General features: G+C 36.1%; 1 protein-coding gene across 6 annotated transcripts in view; it reads left to right on the top strand.

Annotated features, from left to right (window-relative positions):
* COG3 (component of oligomeric golgi complex 3) overlaps nucleotides 1–12,907 on the top strand; it is a 62,881-nt gene that overhangs the window by 12,469 nt on the left and 37,505 nt on the right. For all 6 annotated transcript variants that reach the window (XM_007129782.4, XM_007129779.4, XM_055089364.1 and 3 more), the window contains 8 exons: nucleotides 922–1,014; nucleotides 1,674–1,799; nucleotides 3,068–3,148; nucleotides 6,885–6,928; nucleotides 7,395–7,521; nucleotides 8,119–8,210; nucleotides 9,293–9,432; nucleotides 10,865–11,025. In XM_007129782.4, the coding sequence (XP_007129844.1) occupies nucleotides 922–1,014; nucleotides 1,674–1,799; nucleotides 3,068–3,148; nucleotides 6,885–6,928; nucleotides 7,395–7,521; nucleotides 8,119–8,210; nucleotides 9,293–9,432; nucleotides 10,865–11,025 (864 nt within the window). The remainder of the gene's footprint in view (nucleotides 1–921; nucleotides 1,015–1,673; nucleotides 1,800–3,067; nucleotides 3,149–6,884; nucleotides 6,929–7,394; nucleotides 7,522–8,118; nucleotides 8,211–9,292; nucleotides 9,433–10,864; nucleotides 11,026–12,907) is intronic.

Here is a 12,907-nt window from a genome sequence, read left to right as displayed (position 1 = left end):
TCTTAAATTGTATTTTTGCTATTAAAATCTCTGTTGGTTAACTCTTATAGTATCATATTTGTAAGCTGTGAAGGTTATAAGAAGAAATATTCCATTTTAAATCTTGCTGTGGTTGTGCTTCTATAATAGTAATTAAAATATTTCTTAAGCTAATCTCATGTTTAGTTTGAGGAAAAGTATAGTCCTCATAACGGATTCTTGGATCCCAAAGAGGTAGTCACAATAAAGACTTCTGTGTAAATTATATTTCTCTGTGTTCTGGCTCATAAATTAATCATAATAACTCAATATAAATCATGTTATTAAAATTATTAAATTAATCTAAATTATAATAGTTTACTAAAGAGTTAGAAATAAAACCAGTAACCAGTTAACAGTGGAATGCAATGGGAAATATAAATCATTGCCAAACTATTTGTATATCAAGATAAGAAATAATTGGGTCATTATACTTATATTTTATATATATTAAATAATTTTATATATTTTAATATTTATCATGTTATCTATTATATTAAATATTAAATATCATGTTTATATTATATATTACCTTATATTAGTACTACTTGTATATGTTTACTTATATTTTACTTTCAGTATGACTGCTGAACATGATAACTGCTAGCTAATCTTTTAACCTTGAGAAGATCGCCAGTGTTTGAAAGTGGAAAATTTATGTTGTAAAGTGCTAGAAAGTGGGAAATCTAAGTACATGATGTATTATTTTAATATAACATTGTGCAATGGAGTATAAAGTGTTTGCTAATTCGTGAAGAGCTCCATTAAAGGTCATTAGGAGTAAACTGAATTCAATCCATATTCTTTTAAATTTGTCCTTTCTTTATTGTATTGTTACACATGGGCTGCATTTGAGTATATTTGGTGACTCTTAAAATATAAAATTTTTTTTTTCCCTTAAAGAAATTGAATTCTCCCACGCTGTCTGTGAATAGTGAAGGATTTATACCAATGCTGGCCAAGTTAGATGACTGTATTACGTACATATCATCTCATGTAAGTCATGGTATTTCTGTATGTTTTAAAGAAATCTTAACATCCCTATTATTTCTTATGCAGTAAACTCATTATTTCTTTCTGTAATATACTTGAAGAAAAACTACAGTAAATTCTTAGTCATTGTCAGTAGTGATGTAACAAATGCTTTCAGCTGCTGCAGCAACCCCTGGAATAGAAAAAGCAGCTGGCTGACACAACTTTTTCCCATCTAAAAGGACTAGTGATTTTTAGACTGTTGACTTACTGTTTTGCTAGATACTTCCTTGGAAACAAAAAGTATTACTTAGGGGGGGACATAAAAGGGCAAGTCCTTTGGTTTAGTCACCATCTCTTTCGGACCTCCAAGGATTTATAGCTGTATTTATTTCACCCAACTCCTATTCTTTTCTTAGTTGGGCCTCACATATTAGCCTTGAAGTCTGTGGGGTACTGAAAATATATTTTGCTAAAAACTGCAAATATTTATTGAGCCCTTGCTTTGTGCCAGGCACAGGGAATTTGGCTATGACCAAGACAGTCATAGTATTTGTCTTCAAGGAGCTTACAATCTACATAAGATCTTCTTTTGAACTTTCTGTATAGCTTTACATAAAGGACAGGTTGGTTTTCATTAAAAGTTTGCTTCATCTTTGTAAATCTTTCCCTTTCCTTTACAGCCAAATTTTAAAGATTATCCTGTATATTTACTGAAGTTTAAGCAGTGTCTTTCTAAAGCTTTGCACCTCATGAAGACATATACTGTGAACACACTACAGAACCTCACAAGTCAATTATTAAAAAGGGTGAGTTAACTGGTGAGGTGTTGTTTTGTTTTTTTAATTCATTTATTTTCCATAATGTTAGTCTGAGATTAGTACCTAGTAACTCCAATTTTTTTTTTTACCTTTTGTTAAATAAATATGTGTTGCAATTTTATTTATAATAGGAAAAAATGCCTATATTATATATGTCTGTCACAGTCATATTTTCAAAGAATATATAACAGTGTGAGAAATATTCAGTACTATATGATAAATAATAAAATAAGATTCAAACTATTTCTCACTTAAACTTTTTCTTTTCCTATCTTTTTAAAGAAAATATTAAGGGGAAATACACCAAAATAATAAAAGTGGTTCTGTCTGAGTGGTAGAATTACATATGATAGATAATTTGAATTTCTTTCTTTACAAATGATGGATAATTTAATTTTCTGTATTTAGCAAATGTATTTTTATTGAATGCCTTCTAAATGCTTGGCATTGTACTAAGAACTGTACAATAGTGAAAGGAGCTAACAAGGTCCCTGCCCTCATGGAGCTTATATTCAGGAGAAATAATCAGTAAAGAAGGAAAAAGACAAATTAATCAATTACAGATTTTAGTAGATGCTGGGTGGAAAATTAGCAGTGTGTTAGGTTAGAAAATAAGAGTGGAGCTAGATCAGATGATCATTGAGCACATTTCTTTCCTAAGAAAATAAAAACTTAAAGATAATTTATTTTTTCAGCCTACTTTCTAAAGAATATGGAATATCTTGAGCTTTTAGTTCAAAGCTACTGATTTTTGTATTGCATTTTACCATTCACATTGCTCTTAGCTGACATAACAGACTATATAATTTTTCTATTTTGTAAAATTTTATTTTAGGAAACTAATACCTAATAAGTACTAGTACCTACTACGTGTTAGTGCTTTATTATTGAGCTGTGTAAAACCTTTGTGCGTATGTGTTATCACCATTTAATGGAAGCACTGAATCTCAGAGAGGTTAAGTAATTTGACAGAAGTCCTACACTCAGAAAGTGAGTATGAATCTGAGTTCAGTCTTTTTACCACCAAAATTCATGTAGCATAGCATAAATTTTAATTATAAAGTAGAGAGAGATGACAGCTCCCCATAATTATTTCTCATTTGTAGCAATAATAGTATTTAATCTTTCTCTCTGTAAGCTTTTGGTTGGTGTATAGGCCAAGCAGTAGCCATATGAAATGGTTTGTGTTATATTTTCTGAATAATTATTTGTTCGCTAATTATCTTCCTTCCCTATCCTCCCCCATGTTTCTTTAGGATCCTTCATCTGTACCTAATGCAGACAATGCCTTCACATTATTTTATGTGAAATTTCGAGCTGCTGCCCCCAAAGTCAGAGTAAGTCTATTGACATAAATAAGATAATGCTATGAAATTTATTTAGCCAGCCCTTTTGAAATGCTAAGGTATGTTAGGTCCTTTGTTTATACCAGGAAAATGAACCTGAATGAAAGGTAGGCTTTGTCCTTCCACATTATAGCAGTGTATGTTGAGGTGCTTTAAGCCCATAGAGCAGGAAACACCTAGCTCTTCCTGTGATGCTCAGGGAAGGTTTCCAGTTGAAGGTGATACTTGAGCTTAAAAAAACGTAGATTTATAGCAGACTTGAGGGGATTGATAAGGATATTTTATACAGAGAGAGCAGCATGTATAGGGAAAGTTGTAGAGACATAAAAGACTTGTATTTTGGGAGGACCTCATTTAAGACTGGAACACAAGACTTTCAGTAGGGTGTGAAAGGAAAGAAGAAAGGAAAGATGGCAAAGACCATCTCACAGAGGATGTTGCATATCATGCTAATTCAGGAAAAGTAGAGAGCCAGTGCAATATTTTAAATCAGTGTAATCCCAGATACAGCTGACTGGAGCTGGTACATGTATCTTTTTTTTATTATTGTGAAGCTACTAGAAAGAGTAGTCTGCTTTTGCTGATTGACCTCACTCTCTTCCTTGTTTCCCTCTTGAAAGTCAGTGGAAAGGAGTTTTTGTTTTTTGAAATAGGAACTTGGTCTTGTTTAGAGAAGATACAGTGGTTAGTTGATGGTTTGAGGTTTAGATTGTGCCTGATTGGTTGCTTTTGCTTGTTAGTCAAATTAGCAATGATAAAATTTTGATTAGAAAAGAAATGGTTTAGATAAGAGGGCTCAGTGGTGGGTGAACATAAAATGATTATATAATTATCAGTGGCTTTCCTACATATCATTAGTAACCAATTAGTATATATGATGGGGTTTCATTTATACTAGTGACAGAAAGCATAAAGTATTTACCTAGAAATAACCTTAATGGAAATATAAGGATGAAGAAAATAACAAAACTAGAAAGAAAATCATAAAAGTTTGAATAAGTGGTAAACCTATCACAATAGGTTCCTGGTTGGGGAGACTTAATTTTTAAAATGTCAGTTCCTTGGGCTTCCCTGGTGGCGCAATGGTTAAGAATCCGCCTGCCAATGCAGTAGACACGGGTTCGAGCCCTGGTCTGGGAAGATACCACATGCCACGGAGCAACTAAGCACATATGCCACAACTACTGAGCCTGCACTCTAGAGCCCGCAAGCCACAACTACTGAGCCTGCGCGTCCGGAGCCTGTGCTCCGCAACGGGAGAGGCCACAACAGAGGGAGGCCTGCATACCACAAAAAAAAAAAAAAAAAAAAAAAAAGTAGCCCCCGCTTGCCGCATCCAGAGAAAAGCCTGCACACAGCAACGAAGACAAAACGCGGCCAAAAATAAAATAAATAAAAATAAATAAATTTATTTAAAAAAAAATGTCAGTTCCTCCTAGTGTAATTTATTGGTTAAGTGTAATTTTAGGAAAAATTCCAATGGAATTTCTTTTTGGATAATCTTAAAATTCATATGGTATAGTAAATAAGCAAGACTAAGCAAGAAGAATTTGAAAAATACAGTGATACTGACTCAAGAATTTACTGATGGATCATTGGAATGAAAAATTCTATAACTTTGTATGTAAAGAAAGTTCTCAAATCTTAGAGGAAGGGCTGGAGTTTTCTGCATTGTTTGGGAAGATTTGCTAAGTATTTGAGGGGGAAAAAGGTAAGCTCTTCACTTTGTAACATTATCAGAATACTTTCTTTTTTTTTTTTGGCTGCGCCGTGCGGCTTGCAGGATCTTAGTTTCCTGACCAGGGATTGAACCCGGGCCCTGGGCAATGAAAGTGTGGAGTCCTAACTGGACCACCAGGGAATTCCCTACCAGAATACATTTTAAGGAGCTAAAGAGTTAAATGCAAAAATGATAAGCAGACCCCAAAAAACAAAAAATCTCTTGGAAAAAAATTACAGCATGAAAGATTAAGAATATAGGGCTTCCCTGGTGGCGCAGTGGTTGAGAGTCTGCCTGATGAGCCATGGCCGCTGAGCCTGCACGTCTGGAGCCTGTGCTCCGCAACGGGAGAGGCCACAACAGTGAGAGGCCCACGTACTGGAAAAAAAAAAAACAACAAAACAAAAACAAACAAAAGATTAAGAATATAAAAATAAAAATTTCTGAATTTTAAACAGCAAAAGAAAAGGCAGAAATTGAGAGAATGTTTGCAGCAGATAAGTAAGAAGGTAATTTTTTTTTTTGGCTGTGTTGGGTCTTCGTTGCTGTGCACGGGCTTTCTCTAGTTGCGGCGAGCTGGGGCTACTCTTTGTTGCGGTGCACGGGCTTCTCATTGCGGTGGCTTCTCTTGTTGCGGAGCATGAGCTCTAGGCGTGTGGGCTTCAGTAGTTGCAGCACGTGGGCTCAGTAGTTGTGGCTCAGGGGCTTCTAGAGCGCAGGCTCAGTAGTTGTGGCACATGGGCTTAGTTGCTCCGCGGCATGTGGGATCTTCCTGGACCAGGGCTCGAACCCATGTTCCCTGCATTGGCAGGCGGATTCTTAACCACTGCACCCCCAGGGAAGTCCCAATATTTTTAATATATTAAGAGAGCTTATAAGTCAGAAAGATGAATATCTCATATAAAAATGACCAGATTACTCAGAAAATACGAACGGTTAATAAGTATGAGTGCATGTTCAGCCTCTAGTGGAGAATACATTCAATTTAAGGTTAGGTGGCATTTTTTCATCTGTTAGAAATTGACAAATTAAGGTGTAATGTCAGTGCTTTTGAGGATTTGGTGAGACAGGTGATACTGCTGATAGGAATGTAATTAATTTCTTACTCAAAGACATTTTAGCAGAATGGAACAAAAGTCTCGAAAAATATTTATCTCTTCTGACCCAGTGATGGGGGCCCCTGGCTGGGAAGTAGGTATTATTATTATACCAGCTTTACGAGGTAAGAAGTGGAATCTCAGTGATGTGAACCAGCTCTTCTGGGCGCAAACAGCTACTGGGGGTCGGCATTCACTCTAGTTTCCCTCCAGGCTCAGGGCTCTTAACCACTGGACTGATATTCTTAGGAAACAACCTAGATGTCTAACAGTAGAAGAATGGTCGACTTAAGAGTACATCTAGGGCTTCCATGGTGGCGCAGTGGTTAAGAATCCCCCTGCCAGTGCAGGGGACACAGGTTCGATCCCTGTCCTGGGAAGATCCCACATGCCACAGAGCAACTAAGGCCATGTGCCACAACCATTGAGCCTGTGCTCTAGAGCCTGTGTGCCACAACTACTGAAGCCTGTGCCCCCAGAGCCCATGCTCCGCAAAAGAGAAGCCACCGCAGTGAGAAGCCTGTGCACCTCAACGAAGAGTAGCCCCCGTTCGCCACAACTAGAAGAAAGCCCTTGTGCAGCAACGAGACCCAGCTCAGCCAAAAAGAAATTAAATAAATAAAATTTTTAAAAAATCTTAAAAAAAAAAGCAGATTGCAAAGCTGAATATGTAGTATAATTCCAGTTTTGTTTAAAAAGAAAAATGTAGTAACTGTGTGCATACAAAAACTGAAAGAAAATATTCTGAAATACTGTGATTAATTTTTTTGTGTTTTAGGTGATTTTCATGTTTCAACTTTTTTGTAGTCACAGATTTTCTAACATGAGCTTGTGTTACTATTATAATCAGAAAGCAATTGAAAATATAACTAAAACAGATGGAGTTAATGGACTTTTCTTTATTCCACAGACTCTCATTGAACAAATAGAACAGCGATCTGAAAAAATACCTGAGTGAGTACCCACAGGTTCTTCAATTTCCAAATTACCTTCCTCGAAGTGCTATTTTGCCAAGTCTGTTATGTCCCTGATATTTTCTGAGCAATTACCTTGCATGCTGTAAAGCTTTTTCTCGTAGCACACAGCTCAGTTTGGGGAGCAAGGTCACAGACCTGACTTGGTGAGTTTGTAAGGCATCATTTTCCCATATAGCAGGATTTCCTTCTCATTTAGGTAGATGTAACATCACTACTCGTGGAAGATAAATCTGTCTTTAAAAGATAAAGGTTATGGTAGTTCATTATGTTTTGTTTTTTCTTTATATACATAAATATTTCTAGTATTTAATGTGGGCAAATGAGCAGTAACCATATAGCTTTGGAGGTTTGGCAACCTATTTTGGGATTTAAGATCGGATTTAATTTACATATCTGAAATCAGAAGTTTATACACTACTCTAATCTCATTTGCTTTTCATCAGATACCAACAACTGCTAAATGACATCCACCAGTGTTACCTTGATCAGCGGGAACTCCTTTTGGGCCCTAGTATTACTTGTACTGTAACAGAGTTAACTAGCCAGAATAACAGAGATCACTGTGCCTTGGTGAGTTTCTGCTTGTTGTGGTTTAATGTTAAACCTTCTTTTGAGCTGTTATGATACCCTAGAAACTATACTTGGGTAAATAAGTTTTGGTCCCCATATCAACAAATTTACAGAATGTTTCTTTCTGATATGACAAATCTAGTTTAGTAATTAGCATTCAATTTGGCAAAATATTCTCATTTTGATTGATCTTTTTGAGGTATGAAGATTCACAAATCAGTATTGTGTTTTGAAAGATGAAGTTTCAAAGTTTCTGGATTTATGTAGACAAATTAATCTTAGCTTTTGCTGCAGAAGTGCTTTTTTGTTTAGTGTGATTTTAATTCAGATTATAGAAAAATACATAAAGATTATTTTTTTTAATACTTTTCAACTAGAAGAGTAATTTTCATTGTCAAAAGCTTAGAAAGCATAAAGAAGAAAATAAAAATCATCGATAGTTCCACTGTGCAGAAAACCATTTTCTGTTCTTCAGGGAGTTGTTTTATGCATTATATATGCATAGTCTCTTTGTAAATAAAATGTTGGCTTTATTTCCTAAACGCTGGAGTTGTTGTGTGTCTCTAACTATAGATGGTGTGTGTTTGTTTCCCGCAGATTCGCAGTGGCTGTGCCTTTATGGTTCATGTATGCCAGGATGAGCACCAACTTTATAACGAATTTTTTACAAAACCAACATCAAAATTAGAGTAGGTGGTACACGGAATCTAACTCTTGTTTTTAAGATTTAATTCGCTAATGGCTGTAATAGCTTATTATATTATAGGAGTATTCGAAAGTTAACTGTGGAGTGTTTTAACTTTTGTGGGTATGTGAACAGAATATTGTTGGATGGGACAGTGGTTATTTATTTTGAAATAAATGTGCAGCTTAAAGGCCAACATGCTTTTATATTGTTTATAATATAATTATGGAGACAATAAGTTATGATAGTAAGAATCCTGTATAGGGAACTTTCGTGGTATCTAGATCCCTTTATCTACACTATGTGTAATAATTCTTTCTATTTAAAAAATTCTATGATTCTAACATGAAGGACACTTAAAAAGGTAGATACTATTTAAAATCTTTTTCCTTATTTTTCTCAAAGTGTCTTTCAAACCCACTGTCAGTCACTTTTGGGTTCTTCATATTGGTGATTTTGACTGTTAAAAAATGCCAAGATTATGACGCTTGTAAAGGGGAAGAGACAAATATATCTTACGGTTTTGATGAAATACTATATATAGAAGAGTACTGTTGACAATATGAAGAGTATAGACAGCCTAATGTTTTTCTTTTCAAATGTTTAAAATTGTCAAAATACTTGGTGTATGTCTAGAATATTTTGAGTTTTGTTTATCTAGGTCTGTAAGTATTCAAGAGTTTTGAACCTATCTTTCCTGGGGAGAATGTCACCATTTGATTCATAGTGGTGTAGGTTATAAAAGGAAAATTAAGTCTACTGAAATATTTTTTATTGTTTTTGAAAGGACATATACAAAATTATTGCTAACATAAGTAGAAGTTGTAATAAATTGACATTCGGCTGGGGCCAGCTAATTGTTGAGGATTGCTTATTAATTCTGAGCTTGATTATTGATTCTAGCAAAAACAGTTCACAGAATTACTTTCAGCCTTTCACTTCTCATTATATAATGTTCCCACATACTATTTTCCAGTAGATTTTTATTTATTTTTTTGGCTGGAAGCAATCAAGGGTGACTTTTAAACTATTAGGAAATACTGAAAGGATTACTGCTGATAACCATGTTTTCTTCTTTCATTTTAGTGAACTTTTGGAGAAACTGTGTGTGTCATTGTATGATGTCTTCAGGCCATTGATCATTCACGTTATTCACTTAGAGACTTTATCGGAACTTTGTGGGATTCTTAAAAATGAGGTGCTTGAAGATCATGTACAGAATAATGGTAAATAAGTAGAAATCATTTCAAAGGTCTTTTAAATTATATCTATGGCTCAATGAATTTGAAAAAGATTAATACCTCCCCCCCATCCCTATATAAACAATATTTTTAAAACTTGGGTTGATGCCTTGTCTCTTTTTGATTCAAGATGCACCTCATTTTGTGACTAAATAATAATGGGGAAAGAATTTTTAAATCTGGGCAAAATTAGTAATAAAATAATTATAGTTACTATTCTTTCTGGCATCTGAAATCCATAGAGAACTGACCATCAGTTTGGGGTTGGGTATTTCTAGTACACTGTTACCAGAGTACATAAAGTAATTGACTGTATTGCGTAGTCTTAATTTAAAAAACAAATTGTTTTAGCATACATACATAGTAATAATTCATCTTTTTTGAAATTACAAATAAAGAAAAGGAATTCTCTGGAGTAGCTCTACTGTATTCATCTAATACATGCTTTATTGGTCTGATTGGTTTGATTGTCATAAAAAACATGATTTTCCTAGTGATACTTAGGTACCTTTAAAAAATACCCTTCAGGTAGTCATTTTACTGGCAGAAATTATTGTCCTTACTTTGACTTTCCTTAAGAGACACTATAGGTTTGTTACGCTTCCGGAGTTTCTTATTCTATTGTATTTAGTTCATTCTAAGATGTACATTTTCTCCCATTTTAATGCTTGTGAATTAAAGATGATTTTAAAAATTAATGTAAATATTTATATGAGTGTGTAATGCCTCCAACTCCCCAGCCCTTGGAAAGCTGATACTGAATCACTGGTGTGTCTTAACATTGATGGCATCTTAGAAATGAAGAAATTCTATACAAATGCATATCTCATTTTATTTATTTATTTATTTGGCTGCACTGCGTGGCTTGTGGGATCTTAGTTCCCCAACCAGGGATTGAACTCGGGCCCTCGGCAGTGAAAGTGCGGAGTCCCAACCACTGGACCGCTGAGGAATTCCCTCATTTTATATTTTTATTCATTTTTCTTTGTGAGAATGTTAACAAGTCATTTAACATCTGTGGGACTCTATATGTAAAATGGGGGTGATAACCTAATTAATAAGCTGCTTTAGCTATCTCTCAGGATTGGTATGAAGCTATATGAGATACCTTTTAAAACACACAAAGCACTTTAAAAATAAGATTATTATTCATATTAATAATGGAAATTATTTCACAGAGTCCCAGGAAGAAGATGTAAGGGCAAATTTATTTTCCAATTTTAAATTTGAGGAAATTGGAAGACATTTATTAAATTTTTCTAAGGTCATCAAGTCATACCAAAACAGAATACAACCAGTCCCTGAAGCAAGAGTGGTTTATGCTATTACTAGACAATTTTGTAATATTTTTGCTTGTTTAAAGAAAGAATTTTTTAAATCTGAAGGAATGGGTGATTGACCTTTTTTTTTTTATCAGCTGAACAGTTGGGGGCATTTGCAGCTGGAGTAAAGCAGATGTTGGAAGATGTACAGGAGCGACTTGTTTACCGAACCCACATCTACATTCAGACAGACATCACAGGCTATAAACCAGCTCCTGGAGATCTAGCGTATCCCGATAAGTTAGTAATGATGGAGGTAGGGTCTTCTTATTTGATCTTTCCCCTACCCCACACAACTTTTGGATATTTTATACTGGTGAAAATAGGATTTTTCTTTTTAATTCTCATTCAGGATGCAAAAATCAAGATAAACTTGCCATGAAATCATAGGAAATAAAAAATTTTAAAAACTGAACAGAAATAATTCGTTAGATTGTCCTTCCTTCAGGTTGTATTTTATAAACATTCTATTCGGTTTTCTGTCCTTTTCCAGGAAGTGTGTCTTCTCAATTTTTAAATAGAATTAGTGCTTTCTGTGATTTCTCTTTTTTTTGGTAAGTGGCATAGAAGAGGATTAATAACATATAAGCCACCAGAGTTGATGGTCACATAACCATGTGTCGCCTTCTCTCATTAAAAACTCTGGTGGTTGTCTCCTCAAAATTACACAGTGCTGGTGTCCAGTTTATGGTTTGAAGACTTAGGTATATCTCACTAATCTTTCAGTTACATATGTATCTTCATTTTCTTTGAGTGCTGTACAGAGTTAAAATAATGTGTAGGGTATTAGTGCTTAAACAGAATTAGAACCTGGAAATTCTTTTTATTTGTTTATTAATTTTTTTGAATGACAAAATCAGGTTTATTGCTCCATGTTAAACCAGTGGAGACTGGATATGGGAAGGGTGAGGGGGGAACACAGGAACTTGGTGAAGGCATCCTCCCGGCCTTGGCCGATGCTGAGTTCTCGGTACCCTGGGTAGCCAACCAGTCAGTGCATTTCAGACCTGCTGATCACCTGCTCATGGGCCAGGCACACAGTAAAGTTTGAGGCACAACCCAAGGCTCTGGGGAGCATATCCCTCCTCCCTATGGGGTCACCTGCACAGGTCTGAGCACAGAGGAGGGGTCTGCGGAGATGGCCTCTGCTGGGGCTGCATCCTTAGGAAGGTATCTTGGTGGAGGAGGAGGCTGCCCCCTTCTTCTTGGTGGGGGCCTTCAGCAGCTCCACCTTCTTGGGCAGACTGGTATAAACAGGTCTGTTTCTCAGCCTGATCTAGGGAGTTGTGCTCTCTCCCCTTCCTCCCCTCCTTTCCTTGTCTCCTTTGTATCAGTTTTTACATTCTAGATAGAATACCTGTTTTAATAGTGCTGTCTGATAGGATGTTAGTGATTGAGTTTACTATATACCCCCTCCCAGTTTAATTTAGTGATACATTTGGTATGTTTATTTAGTCAACACATGGCCAGTATCCCGAGTGTTTTCTTTTTATTATTTTTAAAAATTTGTTTATTTATTTATTTATTGGCTGCCTTGGGTCTTCGTTGCTGCATGCAGGCTTTCTCTAGTTGAGGTGAGCAGGGGCTACTCTTCGTTGCTGTGTGCAGGCTTCTCATTGTGGTGGCTTCTCTTGTTGCAGAGCATGGGCTCTAGGCACGCGTGCTTCAGTAGTTGCGGCATGCAGGCTCAGTAGTTGTGGTGCACGGGCTTAGTTGCTCCGCAGCATGTGAGATCTTCCCAGACCAGGGATTGAGCCCGTGTCACCTGCGTTGGCAGGCGGATTCTTAACCGCTGTGCCACGAGGGAAGTCCCTGAGTGTTTTCTTGTGTAGACCTCTTGTTTTAAGTGTACTGCTTCCAATAAATCTATTTGCTTTGTTTTTCTTTTGGTGAAGGTCAGGGATTTAAGGTGATCTGGCTGTGACATCTGTGTGCCATTTAGGGATTAGCTGTACTTTCTGGTTTCTCTTTGCAGAATGAAAGGACGGGCCTGACTGATACAGAGCCTGTCTCCTAAACAGTTCTCTGGCTATTCTTTTTGGCAGTAGGTGGGTGTCTGTTAGGCCAGGGGTCCCCAACCCATCCATGGCCTGTTAGGAACCAGGCCACACAGCAGGAGGTGAGCGGCGGGTGAGCGA

The sequence above is a fragment of the Physeter macrocephalus genome, chromosome 13 (assembly GCF_002837175.3).
Source record: "Physeter macrocephalus isolate SW-GA chromosome 13, ASM283717v5, whole genome shotgun sequence".
Classification (NCBI taxonomy): domain Eukaryota; kingdom Metazoa; phylum Chordata; class Mammalia; order Artiodactyla; family Physeteridae; genus Physeter; species Physeter macrocephalus.
The sequence above is the reverse complement of the archived record's forward strand: the minus strand, read 5'-3'. Positions and strand labels throughout refer to the sequence as shown.